This window comes from Talpa europaea (genome assembly GCF_964194135.1).
Source record: "Talpa europaea genome assembly, chromosome: 13".
In the NCBI taxonomy this organism is placed as follows: domain Eukaryota; kingdom Metazoa; phylum Chordata; class Mammalia; order Eulipotyphla; family Talpidae; genus Talpa; species Talpa europaea.
Window position 1 is genome coordinate 52,156,685 of NC_140080.1, and position 22,786 is coordinate 52,179,470.

The following is a 22,786-nucleotide window of genomic DNA, read 5'->3' on the forward strand; positions in this document are numbered from 1 at the left end:
GCCTGCAATAGTTCCTTTCCACTCACAGTCCCGCTTGCTGCGTAGTTTGTTCTTGTTGGTCGTTTTAGTTTGTTTTTTTTTTTTTTTTCCCTCCTCTCTGCTGGTCAGAGAGTGCTGACTCTGTGGGTGGGGGAGGGGAGCAGGGTTCTGCGCTTTCCTCCCTTCTGGTCCTCTTTTATGGCAACTCTCTTCTTAGGGCAGTTTGCTGGCGTCACCCGTTTATCTTCCGTGTCCCGGTTCTCACTGGGACCTGCCGCTTTTCCTCCCTATTAACTTTTTTTAATGGGAGATCTTACTGGCAGCGTCTCCTCGCCGCCATGTTGCTCCGCCTCCTTGAAATCAGGAAACTTTTCTTCTTCAGTACTCCTGTACTGAAGGAACATTCCTCTGGTTTAGCAGATTCAATCGATTATTTAAAATGTATAAAAAAAACCCCAGCATTTGAAAACCTCAGGTTCAAATCAGTGAGCAGGTACCGCCTTACTCCCTCCATTTTTCCTGTGACTTGCACAGGACCCTCTTGTAACTGACAGTGACTCTGGGCTCCATTTCTGGGTAGTTTACTTGGGAGTCACCCTTCTCTCCATTCTGTCCTTTCCTGAATTCTTTCAGTGTTTTTGTACTTTTTGAGGGGCATTGTTTTATACTTTTTGAAGGACACTATTAAGAAGAGACATCTCTGTCCCAGCAAATTCACCCACTCTTCTAATCTCAGCTTCCGTGGCGTCCTGAAAGCTTTCCCTGTGCACAAATTTTACCTTTTTCCCCCATGTTTTATACATATATACTATATACACATATGTATATATGAGCTGGATAACATGATTGGATATACATCTACACAGTGAAGTGATTACTACAGTCTTATATAGTTGTAAAACTGTATGTCTTTTAACAAACTTTCAGATTCAATACAGTATAATTAGCCATGGTCATCATGATGGACATTATACCTCAAGACCTCTTCATTCTATAGAACTGCAACTCTGTACCCTTTGACAAACATCTCCCCATCCTCACTTTCCTGTTCTTGCCCTCCTACTCTCTGCTTCTAAGTATTTGACTTTTTTTAACTTCACATGGAAGTGAAATCATGTAGCTTTTTTTCTTTCTATGACTCACTTATTTCACTTAGTATAAAACATCCAGTTTCATCTACATTGTTGCCAATAGTTATCATTTCCTCTTGTTTTCTACTGTTTCAGAAATCCTTCTAGAAATCTTGAGGTTACTTACATAAATATCTATAAGGCTGTCTGCTGGCATATCCTGAGTTCTCACTCACTTAAATCACTTGCCAAACAATTATTAAAATAGGGTATCCAAATCCTGAGAAACAACTGCTAATCCATCCCAGCTAAATAAGGACGTTTAATACCACATATGGGTCATAGAAATACCACAATTGGTTGATTAAGTATTAGCACTTTTTCCCCCCTGATCCCTTAGTTAGATCCTCTACATTCTTTCTGTAAGTGAAACCATCTGGTATTTTTCTTTTTCTCTGGCTTATTTTGCTGAGCATGATCCCCTCCAGCTCTACCCATGTTGCTGCAAATGGCATGAGTTTATCTTTTTTGATTGCTGAGTAATATTCCATGGTGCATGTATACCACATCTTCTTGATCCAGTCATCTATTTTTGGGCATTTGGGTTGTTTCCATAGCTTACCTATTGTAAATAGTGTTGCAATAAACATAGGGCTATAAGTGGTCTTTTGAATTAATGTTTTTGTGTCCTTTGGGTAGATATCTAGAGTGGAATTGCTGGATCACAGGGAAGCTCTATCTTTAGCAGATTGAGGAACCTCCACAAAGCTTTCCATAGTGGCTGGACCAGTGTGCATTCTCACCAGCAGTGTAGAAGAGTTCCTTTTTTTCTGCATTCTCACCAATATTTGTCGAAGCTAGTTTTTTTAATATATGCCATTCACACTGGGTAAGATGGTATCTCATTGTGGTTTTGATGTGCATTTCCCTGATTACAAGTGATGTTGAACATTTTGTTCATATGCCTGTTGGCCATTTGCAATTCTTCTTTGGAGAAGTTTCTTTTTAGCCCTTCTGCCCATTTTTTGAACTGTGTCATTTACTTTGTTTTTGTTGAGTTGCCTCTGCTCTCTGTAGATCTTTGTGATCAGTCCCTTATCATTAGTATAGCATGCAAAATTTTTCTCCCAATCGGTGGGGTGTCTCTTTGTCTTGGTTAATGTCTCCTTGCTGTAGAGAAGCTCTTTAATTTGATGTAGTAAGTAATTATAATAAAGTAAAAATCAAAATCAAAGGCAACTATAAACCAGAGACATTCTGCACGGGGAGAGAAGGAAATAGGATCAAAATGGGGGTGGGGGAAAAGAGCACAAAGGACTATGGCGCTGGTACATGGGTGAATGGGTGGTGGGGATTTTATGGGGACTATAACCGAGATAAAAATGCATACATTGTACAAAAATGAAAAATGATGTAAAAAATATATAAAATTAAAAAAAAAAAAGTATTAGTACTGCCGTCGTGCTTACCCCTGCCCAGTTTCTGTATTAGGCCATCTAGGCTGCATACTTTTCCACCAGGGAGGAACCCCAATTCAGCCTGGTCTCCTCATTTGAGCCTAATGACTAATCATTTGGGAACAGCTTCATTTCAGGCGACCTCTGTTTCTTTATTACAGTAGTACAAAGAAATCTTAGGTAGTTAGAATTGTAGTAGGATTTCAGGAATAAAAATAGTAAAAAATTATTATTTAAATCACTCTTTTATATATATACACCCATATCAGTTGTTTTTTCATTAGGATGAAGAAGAATATTACCATGTTTATTTCCCACTTGGTACAAATTATGTAATTTGTAGGAAGATCAGTGTCACTGAGTGGGATGTCTACTTCAGAGCGTCATGGCCTTGGGGATTACACCACTAACCAGAATGAGGAATTAGGGATTCAGTGAATGTGTCTTAAAATTCTGACTAGTGCTTTTCAATGAACATAAGAAGAGAGTGTAATGATCACATTCATTGTTTTGTACCAGTGTTTGCATATAAAATGGTTTTAATGGTGCTTAAAAGCTGTTTACTGGCTTTTGTTCATAAGTAGGTTAAACTTTTTCCTTATTTACATGATAAATTTGCTTAACTAGCCCTTTCCAAATATAAACTAATACCCTGTCCATCATTACCAGACCACACACACAAACATAACCTCCCCAGTTCTCTCACTGTTTCTAATTGTAATTAACTCTGAGCTTAAAATACACACCAAATGGCTAACTACTGCCCCCTGCAGCTATGGGGTCTTCTTTTCTGGGGACTGGTAGTTGAAGATAAGGAGCTGGGATCTTCACCCCCATAACAACCCTTCCCCCAACTTCTGTGGTCCATTCAGCAAAGATGAACCGATCTGCCATGTGCCAGGCAACATGCCAACTGAAGTAATTCTTTCAACAAATATTTATTGAGTGCATATTACACCCCAGGCACTATTTTGCACGTCAGAGAGCAGGGAATAAAACAGACAGGATTCTTTGCCCACACAGTGCTTAATATTCTAGTGGGGCAATAGAGAAATAATCACTAAGTAAACGTTATAATACCATGTTAGGATGTGAGGCATGTCACAGAAATTACAGCAGGGAAGGCAGAAGGGTGTTGCGGAGGATGCAGTTTTTAAAATTGTGGTAAGACTTCTCTGAGTGGGTAAGATACCAGCCAGCACCTGCTGCAGGTGAGGAAGGGAAGCAGATTCAGGCAGAGGCTCTGAGGGAGGGGAGACCTGCCTGCCAGGGGCAGGGGCATAGCAAGGAGACCAGCGTTACTGAAGCAGGGTGAGTATGAGTGAGGGGAGAGGTGGGAAATGCGGAGACACAGAATGACCATGTAAGAAAAAACAGACAAAGGCCCTACCCTCAGGCTGGCGATGTGTCCAGTGAAGGGAGAAGAGAGTAACATTATTAGTCTCTTATTATTGAATGGACGGAAGAATTAAATGACTATACAAATAAATAAAATAAAATAAAATAAAAGCTAAGGGTCTTAAAGAGGAGGTAGAGAAAAGTTATTGTGGGAGCTGACTTATTTCAGAGGTGTGGGGAGAGGTGTGGGAAGGCTACCCTGAGGTCATGAAATGAAAGGCCACTAAATAAAGGACTAAAGAAAGGGGGGGAGTGGTGGCAAACAGAGGGTCTATCATGTGAATAAAGTACCCACTTGAGGGAACCCTTTGAGTTTGAAGAACTGTAGGAAGGCCAGGTGGCCAGATGAAGGATTTTAGTCTTTATTAAATAAGAATAAGGAAGAGATCACATGGTTATTGGGGGAAAAGGGGCTATTAATCAAATTTACATTTGGAAAATTTAATCTTACTAGATAATGAAAAATTGAACTGGAAGGGAACACTAGTTAAGAGATTTTCCTAGTAGCCCAGGTAAGAAAAGAAAATGTACACTAGAAAGGAGAGAAGTAGATGGATTCGAGAAGAGAAATTGACCAAACTGAATTGATTGATTGGGTAAGGAAGAGAAGAGTCAAAGATAACTCCTGTGTTTGGATGGACAGATGGATAGATGATGATATAGGATGTTTACTCATATGGGTAACACTGGAAGGTAAACAAATTTGGAGGGGGGCTTAGGAATAGGTGTGAGGTTGACAGTAGCAAGGACAGCTTATGGGGTTATGAAATGATAGGTCCTAAGTGCAAGGTCTTGCGAGTTAAAGATGATCTTGGTGGTGGTAGAAATGTGCCTGAGAGGTAGAAATGAAATGTTCTCATGGTGGAATCGCTTCTCCACTGAACTGGGACTCAGCAACTAGAGCCTGAGCACCAAATCCAGTCCATTGCCTAAATCGGTTTCATTTGAACACAATCAGACTGTTCATTTATGTCTTGTCTCTGGCTGCTTTTATATTAAATAGCAGAGCTGGGGAGATGAACTGAGATTGGAGGGTCTTCAGAACTTAAAATATTTTTTATCTGTTTTTTTGCAAAACGGTTTTGTTAAACCTTTTATTTGTCAAAGGGCAGTATCCAATTATGTTTAACGATTGTTCTGCCTCGCACAGTGTCTGGCCAATAGTAGATGATCAGTAAGTATTTGTTGAATTGGAGGGATGCATTATTGGATTTATCTAATCCCAGGCTCTTGGTCCAGCTGTGAGGAGACATCAGCTATAAAGGACGGGAATTCAACATTTCTGTGGAAAACAGTTGTACTCCAAATCTCCAAAAGGGCTAAAGCCCAGCCAATATGGGCAGGACCTCTGGAGGCTGCCTAGAGCTTTGCAGGAGTGAATCCATGAGACAAGCCACAGTGAGGCGCCAAAGTTGCCCAGAAAGAAGGCATCGCACATGGCTTACAGAAAGGGGTTATGCTTCTGCCTGAGTCTATGAAAACATATTTCCCTAAATAATTAAACCTAAAAAATTTTTTTTTGTATCACAAAAGGACATCTTCTGGGCCTCCCCTGGTGGCACAGGTGGTTGAGTGCCATGCTGTGAAGCTGTCAGAGCCTCCGCAGCATGGGTTCGATCCTGGCTGGCCGGCAAGGGTCTCATATGGTGCTGCAGACCTTTCCTGTTTCGCCCACTGCTCCCCTCAGCAGTGTGTTTCATTCAGTCTGCCTGTTCTGTTTCCCTCTCTGTCTCTGGTGAATCCTCTCACCCTCCCATGCATCTGCCCTGTACTCCGGTTCCTATATAAATAAATAAATCTTTTTTAAAAAAAGGACATCTTCCTATTTGTGATCACAAGCAAGTTACTTTAACCCCACAAAAGCCAACTTGAAAATAAGGACAGTGTTTAGCATTAAATATTAAAATATTCTATATTTGTATAGAATTTGTGTTTTTTAAATGTTTTCATACAAAAAAGACAGTATGAAGTTGATCATAATAATGTTGGGAGGTTAGGCTAGATATGCTGATCTTCTGTTCCTCTTCCCTACAGATGAGCTGGCCTGGACCCTCCTTCAGCCACAGCACCAGACCAGCAGGATGCAGGCAGCTGTCAGCTACTGCCTCTCCCCCAGCTCATGATTAAATGTTCTCAGACATCCTATTTCTCCCGGGGGCCCCATTCTGAGTTAGGTGACAATTAGTGATAAAGTGTTAACAACCATCATATCAATTAGATCCTGTCTCCACTATCCTCCTCAGAAAACAGAATGAAGCCCCCAGAGGACAGTGGCAGCTCCAGAATTTCTCTGTAGCAACAAGGAGGTCACCCTGGGGCTAGAAGACATAGCTTGAAGCTCTCTGAAGAGCAAGTGCAGAGTTATTACTTCATTTATATATTCATTTGAAGTGGCTGGAGATGAAGGATGGGGAATGAGGGGACTAGAGTCTCCCTATGCTGCCTCTTGTCACAGACCCTGGCCTGGAAGATGCTGCTGGTAACTTCAGGCATGGTAGCAAGCTGGGGGCCCAACCACCCAACCATCTAGTGGGCAGTTACTATGAAAGTTATTGGTGGGGTGGAATCCTGCCTCTGCATCTTACTGGCTATAAGTCTTCTACATTCTTTATGCTTCAATTTCCTCTCAGTAACAAAATGCCTATCTCATGGTGTTGAGACAGGAAGTGAGTGCATTAACAATTGCAAAGTGCTTATAGTGCTGTCAAGCATATAGTATGTTATCAGCAAATACTAGCTTTTATTATTTTTTTCTTAATCATTCAAAAATATTTTTCAATTGTCTACCAAGGGCAGGTATTAAACTAGGCATTGGAAAGGAGCACACTCAAAGTTACATGCTGGACAAAGGCCAAAGCACACCTAAAACTGCTCCCATGTGCACTGCCTACTACATGCTCAGGATAAGGCCTGCATCTGGGATATTACAGCTGCTGCAGGACAGAGGCTTATCAACACTCCCTTCTGCTTGGTGTGGATGAAGGGCCAGGTCACTGCTGAGAAGTCCCATTTAACCCCTGTGAATCTCTTTGGAGTCTGTGGCAGAGCCAAAGGAACTCCTGGAAAGGATCCAGTATGCCTTTATGAGAAATATGAATTTTTCTCACTGTGAGTATGACAGAATGTGGAAGGTGCTTGCTTCAAGTGTTTTGTTTCATTTTAAAACATGCTTTGAAAAACTAACCCCTGATAGTTGTCTGCAGAACTGAAACACCAAGGGGGTGGGGAGGGGAAAGAACAGATTGGGAAGGAGGCACTGCTGGTAGTGGACGCACTATGGGGTAATACCTGATGGGCCAACACCAATGTTACCTCTGTTACAAATACATTAATTTAAAAAAAAAAAGAGGAAAAATGCTATATTTACATAGCGTTTCACTTAGTCATGTCAAAAGTCCTTTCTAGATAGTACATGCTTCCCTGAGATCCACAGGTCAAAAACCTCTCCCCATGACGACTCTGGCAAGAAATGCCCATTTCCTTCCTCAGTCCTGGCAGCACTCTGCACACGGCTCTGTGCTGTGTCACCATGCTGGACGGGGGGCTGTTATCTGCCTGGTCCACTCTGTCCTGGGGGCAGGGGTATTGTCTCCATCACATTGAAGTCCTCTGCGTGGGCCCAGCCTCTGATGGTCCATATGCTGACTGAACTCACTGAGGGGTAGGGAAGCACGTTCTACCTAAGACGGACTCCTGACACAACCAAAGGAAGCACTAAGTCAATGCAGCATGTTTTAAAATGAAATAAAATACTCGGAGCGAGTACCAGCTACCTGCAAACCAGTGTCTTAAAAGAGCTGCCGAAGGGAAAACAGGGCTTGTTCAAGCTCAGTTAGGATGAGTCTATCATATGTAAATCCTGCCCCTTATTTTTTCTTATAGCACAGGATAGATCTGAACCATCCAATGGGGGAGTCTCTAGTCTCATGTTCAATTTAAATTCAAAATAATTAAAATGAAATACAATTGAAGACAATGCCTCGGCCACACCAGTCACATTTCGAGAGCTCACGTGACAACCGGCTACATTCTGTGGGGACAAACACAGCATTTTACAGTCACAGGCTGCCATGGACTCTATACTGTCCTGCTAAGAAAGGCAAACTCGGGCAAATAAGCTTTAACAACACCGTCACAATCATTAAAGCTAACACATTGCTCCCCTAGAATATCCAGCCCTTTCTGTGTGTTTCTTAGAAGTAATAAGACATGATGAGCCAAATGTTCTCTAGGCCTAGTCTCACAATTCCTCCCCTTTCAGTTGCATATCTTTAGAAATAGTATTAATTCTCTTAGTATCTCATCAGTACCGTGGTGCTGTCTGTGTGACTTAGAACGCTGTAATGTGGGGAATGGATGGCTTCAGCCCTGGGAGAAAAAGGCTCAGCGATTTACCACACGTCTCGGCATCGTTACAGAACATTAATGAGGTTGGGCTCGATTTAAAAACTGTCCAAAGCATTATGGATGGGTAACTTTCAGTTTCACAGGAACTGGGAATTTCTGAGATACAATCCTAACTCTTTTGCTAATGAGTGTTGTGATATGGGGACTATCATTTAACTTCTCAGTTTCAGTTTCCTGTCCTTAAAATGGGGCCATTACTGACCTACCTAACCCAAGTGTCGGGAGGATTAATGAGTTAATGTTTGCTGAGAGCTCTGTGCTCCTTGCGTTAGGCGTGCTGTGCAGCACTGTTTCTATTCATTCTCATGTTGCGGCTGGGGAACATTAGGCCCACGGTGTTTACTCCTTCTGAAATGTATTTTCTGTCTCAGCCTTTTAACATTACCTGTGTTACCCAAACCTTAAATTAAAAGTAAAACTAGGCCCACAGTAAGACACACTGACGTAGTGGGGGTATTTAGGTAGTTTTTCCTTTCTTTAATAAGAGCATAATACCAGCTTTCCTACAGGATGAAAGCAATAATTGCCCTGTAAATTTTCCCTGCGTGAGACTGGTGGTCAATCTCAGCAGATGTGAAAAGAAAGTTATACCACAGCACAATTACACTGTCAACACTTACACGCAATGATATTCCCATATCTGTTCTTCATTCTGTTTTCATCTTTCTTAGCAGAGTCCCATGGTGCAGACTGCCCTTCAAAGAAACTCTGGAAGAAAGAGAAAAGTGACAGTGAGAATTACAATTTGGTGCAGTAAACACAGGGATCTTAACGATGGAGGATGTTCTTAAAAAATGTACAATAGGGGTCAAGGAGGAAAGAGAATGTTCACAGGAATGAGCTGATGGATTATTAAAATCCTTTATAACCTATTTCATTTGACTTTTTGTTTTTCTCTGCTTACAAATATGGATGGGGCTGAAGACAGAAGTCACAATTTATTGCCACAATCCTTTAAAAATGGGTTGAGTGCTCTCCCTACCCTATTTGAATATTTAAGACAGAATGTTGAACATTTCTCTAAATTCCTTAATTATTTTGCCATTTTTTAACAGTCTCCAAAGAGATATAAAGATGTCAATTTGCTTTCCAATTGCTAACCGAAAGGTTACCTTTAGTTAAAAATTGTGGCAGTTGGTAAGCTAAAATTTCATGACTTCAAGGCTAAATTCCTATAATAAATTCTGTCAGACTTTTCTCTTCATTTTTAATGGAGTTTAGATGTCCATTTATTTAAGGATTTGGCATTATTATGCCCAGAGTCTTTAATCTTCAAGTCATTAGTTAGACATAATTTTTCTATTCAAGTTATAATGAAAATGTCCTCTGCTATCAGTTGACAGTGAAAAAAAATTCTGAGGATTTTATTTCCTCTTTAATTCTCTTTTACCTTGATGTAGTCAACTATATAAGGAGATAATAGGAAGAAGGACAGTAGCAGAAATATTTTATAAGCTGATGCTTGACATTGCCATTGCTACTCTTATACTTCTTGGAACTCACTGGGAAAAGGAAAAGAGAAGGAAGAAGAGATAAAAGTGGAGCAGATGAATGAAAGCACTATTCTGAAATGCTGTAGGGCCAGAGAATGTGGTGCCAGGATCTGACATCCTCAAACATTCACCAGCATGGGACTTCAAGTTCTCTTTTCAGAACTGAAGTTCTTCTCACACCCTAATCTCTGTTCTGCCTATGGTGATGGGCATCTTGACCATTTCCATTAATTATCAGTACGATTGACTCTTGAGCAATGCAGAGATTAGGGGCTTTAAAAGTTCACATATAGCTCTTGACTCCCTCTCAACTTAACTACTATAATCTGCTATTGACTGGAAGCCTTACTGATAGCATAGAGATCAATGCATATTGTGTATGTTTATTTATTATACACTATATTCTAGAGATAAAGACAGTAGCTAGAGCGGAAAAAAAAAGGACATTAAGAAAATCATAAGGAAGAAAAAATACATTTATAGTAGTATGCTGCATTTATCAGTACCATAGGATCATGTTGCCTGTTTATGAGAAAATCTGGGTATAAGTGGACCTGTGTAGTTCAAACCTGTGTTGTTCAAGGATCACTTGTATTTAGTGAGTAATCTATGGTTCATGAGAACTCATTTATTATTCCTTTGTATGGGTCCAGCTGTGCCTTATTAAATTTGTCCTTAGCACTGCTGCAGTGCACATGCAGCTCACAGACCCCAATGACCAACCCCTACACTCCCACCCACCAGGGTGCCCAGTGGTATGCGGCACTTGGTAATCTACTGCCTCTGCCACCACACTATGGGTGCTCTGAGGACAGGGACTGTGCGGTCATGGTGTTTTGGAAGAGCCTCTTCCTCATGGTGGGAGGTGATCATTATTGAGTGAGTGACTGCAGTGTTTGGTGACAGTTCGGCTTTGATCTCAAAATAAAGTTTATTTCTTCAGCTTCGTGTGTGAGGGTCTCCAATATTAGGAACGCCTGCATATGCACACTTTGAGGATTTTATTCTGCCACACTTTGTAAAGCTCAAGCCTTTTCGTGATCTGCTGTGGGTGGATATCACATAGCTCAGCCCCCCTCAAGAAAAGCTCCTGTCCCTGCATTGTCTCACTTGCTCCACTTGTTCCAGTGCATCCATGAAACAAAACAACAGGACAAATCATTTTACAATATGCAAGAGAGAAAGATAGCACTATCAGCACAAGAGTTAGAGTTTTAAATTGCCCATTTTTAATTTAAGGGACCTTAGTCATAATCTTCCTTGACATCTTGTTATCATAACAGTTTTACATTATATGTATCACTTTAAGGAAAACATGGAGACAGATTGGGGTCAGATTACCATATACTTACTGCTATATTAACAGTTCCACCATACATTGAAAACTGACAAGTAAAATACTGTATGATGCAGGGCAAACACAAGTTAAAAGTTTTCAGATTACTAATAAATTAAGTCAATAAAAACAGTAGCAGTAAAAATCACTAGTTAATACCATCTAGAACTGGACCCCAAAATCAGGGGATTTAGCCAAACATGCCGCTTCCATTCTGTTATAAAATACGCCTTTAAAATGTTTCAGGGATTTTAAAGGCATACTTTTAAATGAATAGTATCTTTGTTATTCTATGAATGATAATTATTTTACAGCTGAGTAATAACTTCCTTTAGAACAATTTAATTCTACTTTGAGTTTTTCATGATGCAATTACCAATTTCATTTCCCTCTATCTTTTGCACCCAACCCACCCAATAGTTTTCAGATTTTGACTTTTTATAGGGAGATGAAGAAGGTAGCTGACTTTTTAAAATTTACTTGCAGCAGATGTTTTTACTGACCATTTTACGGAGTTCTGGGTGGTGTGCAGCAAAGGATGGAACTACAGCACCTTAGGATTCAGGACACTCTCTAGCGCTTAGTGCATAGTAACTTTCCAGAATAAGACGAACAAGCATTGAAGGGGTTAAAAGATACAGTGACAAATTTTCAGTGACAAACAGTAATGTGTAGCCTGGTGACTATAGAGAATATTATATTACAATCGGAAAAGTTGCTAAGTGAGTAAATCTTAAAAGTTCTCACCCCAAAAAGAATTTATGTATGGTGATAATGTAGATGAGTCTTACTGCAGTGAACATTTTGCAATATATGTAAATATTGAACCTTTACATTGCACACCTGAGACTAATGCAATGTTATGTTAGTTAACTTCAACAAAACAAACATACCCCCAAAATGGGCATTTCAAGGCAGGAGCCAGCTCTGCCTGTCTTGAGGAGTGGGGAAGGACTCAGGGGATCAATATGTATATCTTTGTAAACCCATATGTATATGATATACATATCAATATGTATACCTTTGTAAACATATATATATGTAAACCCAGGTTTATGGTCCACAATACAGTATAAATTCAGATATGGAAAATTAAATATTTCCCTGAGTGAAAGTAACTGATTTTGAGGGAGACCCTGACACCCAGTAGATTCTTGGCCAATACTTAACATTATGACAGGATGAAAGAGAGAGATGGGGAGAGGACGGATGGAGTCAATAATGACTGATGGGAAGAGGCGCTCACTCAGCTAGAGAGAGAAAACACTGCTAGGTGACCTGAGCAAGGCCTGGCTGAGCCAGGCCAGTGCGTCCCAGTCCCTGTGCTTGATGAACAGATTGCTCTCCTGAGGGAGCAGCACGCATCGCAGCTGTGTTGCTTTAGCATTTCTGATAATCACAGTACTTGCAAATGCCTTCACTTTTAAAAACAGTTATTTTAATTTGATTGTTTTCATTTGACTAGTGACCAGAAAACAGACACAAGTCAGCAATGAAATGATAACCAGTCTCCTGCATCTTAGTACCTGTGATTCCCAGCCTGTTTCAGAGGGGAGGGCCCAAGTGCTACGCATGATTAAGCACTTAGTAAGGTGCTTGTAAATGACTCCATCATCCCAGCTAACCCCAGGAGAGCAGTCAGGCATGAGGGGCTTGCTTCCTGCTTTACAGCTGAGGGGCCTGAGATGTAGAAAGACCACAGTCAGCTCATAGCACCAACCTGCATTGGACCTCAATATTTTCTGATTCTGAATTTACTGCTTTCTCTACCATCCCTACCTGACCAGGACTTTCTTTTTTTAAGATTTATTTATTTATGCATACAAAAACTGGGGTGTAAGCCAGAGGTGTGGGGGGTGAGAGGACTGACCACAGATAGAGTGGGTGTAGAGGGCAGGAATGGACACGGAGCAGGTTTTCTGATCCAGCAGACCGGGTAAAGGAGGAGTCAGAGTCCTCAGTGGCTTTTGCAGGTCTTTTATTTAGATTTACCAGGCATATGACAGGCAGGGGTGCTGGGGGGCTGGGAGGCTGGCAGTCCTCCCAGCCTCCAGCAAATCCTCACTCTATCTGGGCTTTCTGGCTTTCTCTCTGCTTCTCTTCTTCTCTTGGCTTCAGTTCATTCTTGGCTTCTGCTGGCGTCCCAATGACGCCGCCCTTATAAACTCAGTCTCTTAGCTTAGGTGTACCCACTTCAGGTGCCCGCCATCAGGCATGCATTCAGGACCACAGGGTTCCCTCATCTATTCTAATGGTGGGAGGGCAGAAAAGCCTGATACTTTTTCTTTACCCTACAGGGGGGAACAGAACAGGCAGATCAACTGAAATACCTTCAAGAGGAAAATGGTGTTAAAGCTAACATGTCTTTAAATACATATGACCAACAATATGCTTTCCACCCCTAGGTCTTATTTCATTGTCTCTGAGTAATGGTTTATGACAACAGCATATAAAATATGTCAAGTAAACATCATTTAACAGTTGATTAATTTTACAAAACAGTATAACTTTCCTTATCTCATAGGATCATGTATTCACTGTGGGAAAGCAACAGCAGAAGATGGACACACAAGTTGGAGTTCTTGCCATGAGTCTCCCCAACTTCCTATCTAGGAATTACATGAATCATGTTTTAGTGGCAAAAGTGTTTTTTCTTAAACAAAACAAAACAGTTGAGCCAAGAAAAAGAGCAGAGGTCTAGTGCCATCCATTCTGTTCTGATTCCCTACGGATATGGTAACTGGGTCTTGTATTTTCTGGAACAGTTTGGCTTTCAGTTACATATCCAATCTCTCCACAAATACACTTGCATTATTAAGAACATGTGTCCTTATTCTTGCCTTGGAAAATAAGTAATGTATCTACATGGAGCCCAGAGAGAGGAAGCAAGTGCTTTCGGAGTCAGCTAACTTGGCGTTTGTTTGTTTCTTTTTGTAATGGAGATTACTATGTTATTTCCTAAGATGGACCCAGTTTTATATGTTATGGTTTTTTGTCAGCATACAGGTTGAAATATCTGAGAAAATATTTACTTTAGATTTTGGACTCCTTATGCCTAAAGTTGGACAAAAAGCAATAAGTTGTTTAAATTTCTAATGCAAACATAAAACTTTATGGCTTTGGAGCCACTGACACTCAGAGAAGCTGAGACAGGACGATGGTTCTTTTACATTGTGAGCCTTGTTTTTTTCCCTGTTTTGGGAATCTAACAAGAATTTTAACCAGGGCAGAAATGCAGGTCATTAGCGCTTCAGAATATGAGTTACACCAAAGGCAGCATATGTACACCCTTTCCTTGTTCTCCCCAAAGCCTGAGGCTTCTCTGACTACCTGTGACACACCTTTTTACTCTTCAGACCATGAGACGGACTTCACCCATACATCAACCAGAGATATCCACCAGTAAAACACACCGGAGGAAAATCAAGTAATTTTGTTATATAACCTTTCCGTTAGACACTATTTCACATACTGTTTGGCTTTAAATTTCTTTTAATAAATTAAGAAAATGAATTTTTGTGTACTTTTGTACCATTTTCTCCTGTGCAGTTTTCACTGGGTAAGAATAAAAGTTTCCTTAGCTATTTTTATCTTCAGGAAGGCAAAAAGTTATGTGTGCTCTTTTGCTCTTTCATAATTATGTTAAGTTATAGCCAGGATATGGAAATAGCCTACTTGCCCCAAAACAGATGAATGGATTAAGAAGGTGTAATACACCTTCACACACACACACACACACACACACACACACACACACACACACTGGAATACTACTCAGCTATCAAAAAATAAACTGTTGCTATTTTGGATGGAGCTGGAAGGGACTCAGCAAAATTAGGCAGAAAGAGAAATACAAATAGTGGACGGTACCTGATATATCTGATAAAGGGTCAGATGAAGCCAAATAAAAAGCTGACTGTGTAAGGGGACAACTAGAGGGGCTTGGGGAGAAAGGGAGGGATGAGAACCAAGATGGGGGCACAGGGTCAGTGGTGGTGGACCATGGGTTCTTTGGTGGTGGGTGCATCATGGCAACATTCTGGAAGCGGGGATCCTACATTACTATTACATATAGAACAATGTAAACCAGTATTAACACAGTCAAAAGTATTTAAAAAGACAAGAAATAAAATGATGTAAGTTCAATTACTGAATACTTTGAGAAGGATTGTACTCCAAACCAAAATTCTTAAGAAGTAGCAAAGAAACTCTCCTACACTGCTGGTGGGAGTGCAAACTGGTCAAACCACTATGGAAAGGTTTGTGAAGGTTCCTCAAACTACTAAAAATTTAGCTACAATACGACCCAGCAATTCTGCTCCCAAGAATCTACCCAAAGGACACAAAAACATTGATTTAAAAAGACACCTGCACCCCTATGTTTATTATAGCACTGTTAACAATAGGTAAGCTATGGAAACAACCCAAATGTCCAAAAATAGATGACTGGATCAAGAAGACGTGGTACATATACACAATGGAATACTATTCAGCAATCAAAAAAGATAAACTCATGCAATTCCCAGCAACATGGATGGAGCTAGAAGGGATCATTCTCAGTGAAATAAGTCAGAAGGAAAAGAAAAATATAGAATGGTTTCACTTACAGGAGGAATATAGGGGAACCAAATAAGGGCTCAGGAAAAAACTAAAAAAACAACAAAATTAGCAGGTAACCACAAATCAAATACATTCTGTGACGGAGTGGGTGGGAGAGGGATAAAAACAGGGGAGAGAAGAGCACAAGGAACAATGGTGATGGTCCACGGGTGAATTGGTGGTGGGAATTTCATGGGGAATAGACAATGATGTAAAATAGATAAATAATAATAAAAAATGACACCAAAACCAAAAGTAGCTTATCACCGCATACTTGATGTATCTAGAGAAAAGCTGCTCATATCAAATTTGTCAACAGTAAAGCCAACCAGGTTTTGAATCCCTTTAGTGCTGAGAGAGAGAGAATAATGTTCCTTGAAGAAATCAAAGGTTCCTGTTAGGTGACACTATGCTTATCTGCCCTTTCATTTCCTTATGCCCACCACAATCCCCATGTTCAAGTTGAAGTACAACCATCAACTCCTCCTTAATCTCTCACCTCATGATAAATTTATGAGCAGGTTCACTAAAAAAATTCAACCAAAGTATAGGTATGACTTTGGAAAAGAAGTCCCATGAGAACGAGCAGGAGCAATGGTCAAACAAAGTAGGGCTGGAATCATCCTGTAGCCCCTGATGATTTCCCCTCCTCGGAACAGCCACACAAGGACAAGCTTGGGGACAGAATGGTCCGTGCTCCCGGAATGCTTTTTACAGGAGGAATTTTAAATACAATATGCACAGTTAGGCGATATTTAGTGTTTAGGGCAGCTTTTTAATATGCAGATACAATTTAACACACCAACTATGGACTTTTTATTATGAAAAAAAGCACTTTATGTATTTGTGGGATTTAAGTTAATGGTCTCACTGCACCTTCTGTTAGAATTTTCATAAATATACTTATGCTTTGACTCTACTTAAAATGTAATTAAAGTGTTTCCTCTGACTACCTTAGCTCATATATACTGAGAAAAGGCATCAAACCTGGGAACCACTCTGAAAGAATAATAAGTCTCTGAAACAATAAAAATGAAGCCAGGCAAGCTCCGGTGAATACCAATGACTTCTCCACTTCAAGACTGCGCTCTCCATGGACACAGAGCAGAAGGAAATTGAACATCCCACACAGCCATTTTTTTCTGAATAGGAAACATGTTTTTGTGATTCAATAACCCCCTCTCCCACCCCTCCTACCACCATCATTTTCCACAGAATATAATTATACATCTCAGTTGCCCACCTCAAGAGAACGTTACACCAAAATGATGCAGTCTGTTAAAAATGCCACAGCTCCCAGATATTAAAGAAAGGAGAAAAAAAATCCTATTCAACAGAAAGTGTGCCAGAGAGAAAGGGGTGCAGGTCAAGGCTGTACATAATGCACAGTGTGTTTTCAGGTAGTGTAGGGTCAAGTTTTTTCAGAAGCTTCTGAAATCGAATTTTTCCTCCCTTTCTCATATGAATAAAACTGTGCACGTAAAGTGACTAAAATCATCACCCTGAAAGAAGGAAGATGAGCTCACTGGAGCATGCAGTCTCTGAACTTTCTTTTTTTTCTGCTTATACTTCTCTCCTGGTTCTTTTAAGTGCTGCATTTTATTAGGACCATATAAACTATGGCTATCATACAGAAGGAACTGAAGGCACCTACAATTGCTCACTGGCCATAGAGGGGAGTGCCCATGGGCAGTGGCCCTAGAAGTCCAGGCCTGTGATCACCTGTCACTGTCACTACCCAGTTTTCTGGGTTGAGGTGGCCAAAGGGAGTAAGTGCGGCTTGCAGTGCAGGAGGGGTGAGGACTGAGTAAGACAAGAAGCTGATACTAGAACTGTGTTATGTTTAAACACATTTAAAACTAAATGTAAACACTCACGGATATTTTTAAAGAAGTTGCTAATCCAGCTCAGTAAATTCGAATGGCCATATATACTGCAACTCTATCCAATTCCAAAGTTTGCAAAATTTTTCCATTTGGCAGGACGCAGGTGGGTAATGATCTTGGCATAGTTGCCACATCGCCTTCCTTTACCTAACATCTTTTTCTCTTTTGACAATGGAATTGCAGCCTAAAAAAGTCATGTCATGTTTTGGTGCCCTGAAGCAGAACCCATGATGTTTGATTGAGCTTTAGAACTTATTTTGTATTCTGCTGAATGTACCCTGAATGGGTGACTTTGCACAGCATTGTCCTATATGAATAATATCTGCTTATGGGATATTTGAAGCTCTATCAGTTAAGTGTTTTTATTCCTACTGCATAGGTATTGAAGTTTAGAATCAAAGGAATTTAGTGGTTTCCTGAGAGCATACAGTCAGTGAGCAGAAGAGCTCACAGGCTCACAGGCCATGCTGCTCTAAACTCAATATTCCTGAAGCACTGGCCGCAAAGCTGGCAGAGAACCTGTGTCTGTGCTCAGTGCAATGCATTGTACGGGTGGCATTCTGGTCTCCTGGCCAGGGTCATAAGCCGCCAAGCAGCTCTGGTTTCCACTTCTTATAGTGTAAGGCTGTTTCACCCCCCCCCCCCCCACAGACCTGTTACCACGTGCACAGTGATTTTCCTGGGGATGGGAAGCCACGTGCACCTGGAGGGACTCTCCATCTACCTGCGTTTCTTTAGATTTGCTCTTTTTCTTTCCACCTTCAGAACTACAGTGGTAGAAGGTTCCTGCTAATGATGGAACATATCTCTCAAGTGTATCGAAGTGGAAAAAAAATTGAAAAACACTGATCAAGTGGCAAGAGAGAAAAAATACTCTTGAACCGAGAGACAGTGATTTAAAAAAAGGTAACTGTGGATCACTAGCTGTCAATGAACATTCCACAGACAATGGAATGGCAGTACAGATTGGTGTACAATAAGGTGGCTTGAAAAAGGGGCTATTTTTATATAATTGGATGAATTTCGGCTGAGGATTAATTTTAAGAGGCAGAGGGTGGCAGTTCAGGGATATTTAACCCTCTCTTGGCTGCGTTCTTCTGTTCTTTGTTCACTGGCAAAGAGCTTAGTGGCTAAGGTCCCCCATTCTCACAGTGCACAGTGCCCTTCCTTACTCTTCTCAGGCCTGGAAGCCTGTCTTCTGACACATGGAAGACATCCTCACCCCTGATGTTGCAGAGGTGACTTAGAGTTCTGAGTGTCCCTGGCACTTGTCTCTGAAGGGGGGATTTCAGGGCCCATCCCAATCCCCTGCTTGAAACTCAAAAGCTGAATCTGCAGACTCCTCTAGAAGGTTCTAATAAGATCTCTGCTACTTATTCTGCAATATTCTGGGGTAGTGTGGTGCTGGACTGCAAGACATTCACTACAGTGTTTATATCATTATCTAAAATTTGGTTTACTTATGGGCCGAACATTGCCTCTCTCTTGATCATAATGCACATCTGAGGTCAGTTAATTTTGTGAAGATTCTGGAACTTGAGCCAGGCTCTGTTCTCATTGGATTACCCTGGCGATTCCAAGGAGGACACCATAATTGGAGGGATGTCAGAATAGTGATGTAAATGAGCAGCTTGTCATAGGTAATGCCAAAGAGGACTACTCTGTTTTAAAGGTAAGTGAAAGTATCTGATTCAATTGCTTTGCAGTTTCTCTAAATCACTCTGGGTTTAAGTCCTACCTCCAGGATTGCCACCCACATTTCAGAGAGATAAAAAATTTCATTTCCCCTCAGATGCAGATATTGCCAAGGTTTGAGATGTTAATACCGCTCGAAAGCTGTAATTTCCTCCATCCCTGCACCTGCCTTGAATGAGTGATTTGCCAGTGAGCCTGTGTTAAAGGTGCCCAGATCTTTAGAGATAAGCAGGAGTCTCTCCTCGGATAAAGGCATCCCTGAAATGTCCTGGGAACAAATGCACACTTTTTCAGAAATATAGCTGCTCCTTTCTTTCTCCAACGAGTCAGAAAAAATTGAGTTCCTATTTATCTCTTGCCTGCATTATTCAGTAGCTCCCTGTCTGGTCTCTTCTCCATCTTCCGGTTTATACACTTTTCCCAGAGTGAGCTTTTAAAAACACACCTGGGCATCTGCCACTTTACTTTTTGAAAACCTGACAAATCTTCCTATTAGCAACATGGTGGTCACAGGGATTGAGAGACTCAACATAGCGATACACCGAGGACACAGCAGGTGCCCAACCAGAGCTGGCGATTGCTGTTCTTGTTCTAATATTAAAGTCAGATTTTGATGATAATAAATCCTTCCTGGCTTTGCTGCAATTTTTTGTTCCTGTCTCCAAGACAATAATACTTTCCAAATTTTTTCCTCTAATGGTTCTATATGTTTCCCCCACTGATTTTATACAGTTTTTAGAAATGGGGTGAGAGCTGTTTGTTGTTGCTCCTCTCTGAATGCGAGCACATCCTTTCCAGGGGAGCGCTTTTACAATGTCCTCACCTCAGAAATCACAGTACGTAAGCACCATCAAATGTCAAGGAAAATCTAAGGATGCCTTTTTTAGACATGACAGGCTTGGAAATGAATAGGTATAGTAGAAAAAGGAATTTTAATGACAGAGCTGTGACTCTCTTTTTTGACATCTATTAATATACAAAACCTATCAGCACAATTTCCATGCTTTCCCCATAGTACCTAAGTCATGGTGATTAATGATAAAAATTAAAGAATTATTTCAAAAATTTGGAAATCAAGATTAAGAAATGCCTTTTCAAACAGTTAAGTGAAAAAAATAATTGCATCTCAATTCTGTCAGAAAGTTCAATTTATACCCTTTAAAGCAAACATTTTTATTGAAATTATAATTCATTATGAAATTAGAGTCACAGGTGTGTCTGCTATTGACTAATGTTTAGCCAAACATCAGTTCTTACTGAAGATTGTGGACACCTTCACTTTAAAGGTTCACAGACCCCTTTTTTAGAGGAAGGTTTAGGCTTTTTGGCCTTAGTCTATGGGAATACGGAGAAAGATCTAAATGAAGGCCAAACAATAAGTCTGCAGCAGGCACAGAGCAGAAACCCTGACATGGTGGAAGTTTCTACCTGTGACTGATCAGCCCTCCAGAGAGATGATCCTGTGGGGAATCCTGAAAGAAATTCACCTCTAAAAACATCAAATATTCATGGTTAAAAACAGTGTACCAGGGCCTTCCTGGTGGCACAAGAGGTTAAGACACAACCTATGAAGCTGCCGGCGGCCTTTGCAGCACTGGTTCCATCCCTGGCTGGGGAGCTGACCCATGTGGCACAGTAGACCACTCTTGACTTGCCCACTGCTCCCCTCAGCACTGTGTTTCATTCAGTCTGCCTGTTCTGTTCCCTACTCTGTCTCTGGTGAATTCTCTCACCCCACCCCACCCCCACATCTCTGGCCTATACCCCAGTTCTTGCATGCATGCATAAATAAATCTTTTTTAAAAAACCCAAAAAACATCATACCAAATACTTGGGTGGATGCCGTATGCATCTGAATGCACTCCCCACAAATAGACTGTTATCTTATTTAGTTGTAAGCAGGTGAAGGGGAAGAGAAAACAAGAATCCTGAAGGCAAGTGAAGAAAACAGGATTCAGCAGCAGTTCTTTCCAGATTTTAGTCACTTTTGCACCACCATCTCTTTCCATCTCCCCTTACTTAAATTTCTTGAAGGATTTAAATTTTACTGTATATTGAAATACATTCATTTGGAAACGAAACCTCACACCATTACAGTAAATGGAGAGTCAAATTATCACAGGTGAAATTAATGGAAAAGTAGAAATAATGAAAATGAAGTAATGATAATAATCCCTGAATGGCAGTACTGCTCTTGGACTTTTCTAAGCCTCTGGTCTCAGCTTTGTTAGTGAGAGATTGAAAAGACACTCTAGCCCCAAACCAAGGATCACTGATGAATCAAAAAGAATGAAAGAGCTAACTGGAAAGGCAATTGCTTTCACACATCGCAACTCAGTACTGTTTATTCCTTGAGAGTGGACCTCCTGAAAAACCACCTAGGACAACATCAATTGTTTGCATCTCACACTAGGGGACAAATCTGAATTCAAGTCACCATTAACGCTGGCTTACAGCACTGTGGGTAGAACAGGAAGGAATGGAGGACCTAGGACCAGAGGACAGGGTTTCAAGCTCAGTTCTGCCTGATTTATAAGTTGTGTGGTCACAGATCAGTCCCTCAGTTTGGGTTTTAATTTATATCACAGAAATACTGTAGTAATTTAATTACTTAACAGAATTGCTTTCAGTATTAAAACCAATAAATGTTAATGCAAGGACCATGGAAAGAGGTATATAAAGTACCATTCAACTGTTCTTAGCACGATGCAATAACTCAAGAACTTCTGTGGAAATTCTCAGGGTATTTACTAGCAATCTCAGGTCCCACGGGGGTGGGTGGAGCTGACCCTCTGTTCAGCCTCAATATCCACCATCCACCTGGGATACAGGAAGAGTACATGAATAGTGGCAAATAGCTGACAATTATAAATCAGAAGATTCCTAGATTGTAGTTTTATTTGAGGCTAATATTTTTGCAGCCTTGTCTTTAGAAAGGTTTTTTTGTTTTTTAAATTACTGTCATGATTGAAAGAGCAATACATTTTACTTGGATGCCACTGTATTCAGAATTTAAAAAATGCCTCTCACATCCTGTATTATGGATTTTGTTGTATTCTAGAACCAAAATCTGCTGAAAGGATAACAATTAGTTTGAGTGAATCAAGGTCAAATGCTAAGAGGAAGTAGTCAGAAGTTGAATTTAGAATCTGCTGATGCTTTAAAAAATGAAGAGTTGGCCCCAATTCAGGGCACCAGATATTAGATTAAAACCTTGGAGGCACATGGTTCAGGTTTTTATTTAGAACTACAAGGACTGGGATGAAACTAAAACTAAGATGCCTCATGCCATTAGCAGTACTGCCTTAAAACATTTTAGAGAAGGCAAGAGAATTGAAAGTAAATTACAGTAAACTCAAGGGTCAGTTTTTTTTTTTTTTAAAGATTTATTTATTTATTTATACAAGCACTGGGTACAGTCAGAAGCGTGGGAGGGTGAGAAAATTCACCAGAGCCAGAGCAGGGA

At 40.6% G+C, this 22,786-nt stretch overlaps 1 protein-coding gene across 5 annotated transcripts in view; it reads right to left on the reverse strand.

Annotated features, from left to right (window-relative positions):
- The window catches only part of PTPRM (protein tyrosine phosphatase receptor type M), a gene marked incomplete at its 3' end in the record, with an annotated part of 796,072 nt that overhangs the window by 99,012 nt on the left and 674,274 nt on the right, over positions 1 to 22,786 (reverse strand). For all 5 annotated transcript variants that reach the window (XM_084252855.1, XM_084252854.1, XM_084252853.1 and 2 more), the window contains one exon: positions 8,932 to 9,019. In XM_084252855.1, the coding sequence (XP_084108981.1) occupies positions 8,932 to 9,019 (88 nt within the window). The remainder of the gene's footprint in view (positions 1 to 8,931; positions 9,020 to 22,786) is intronic.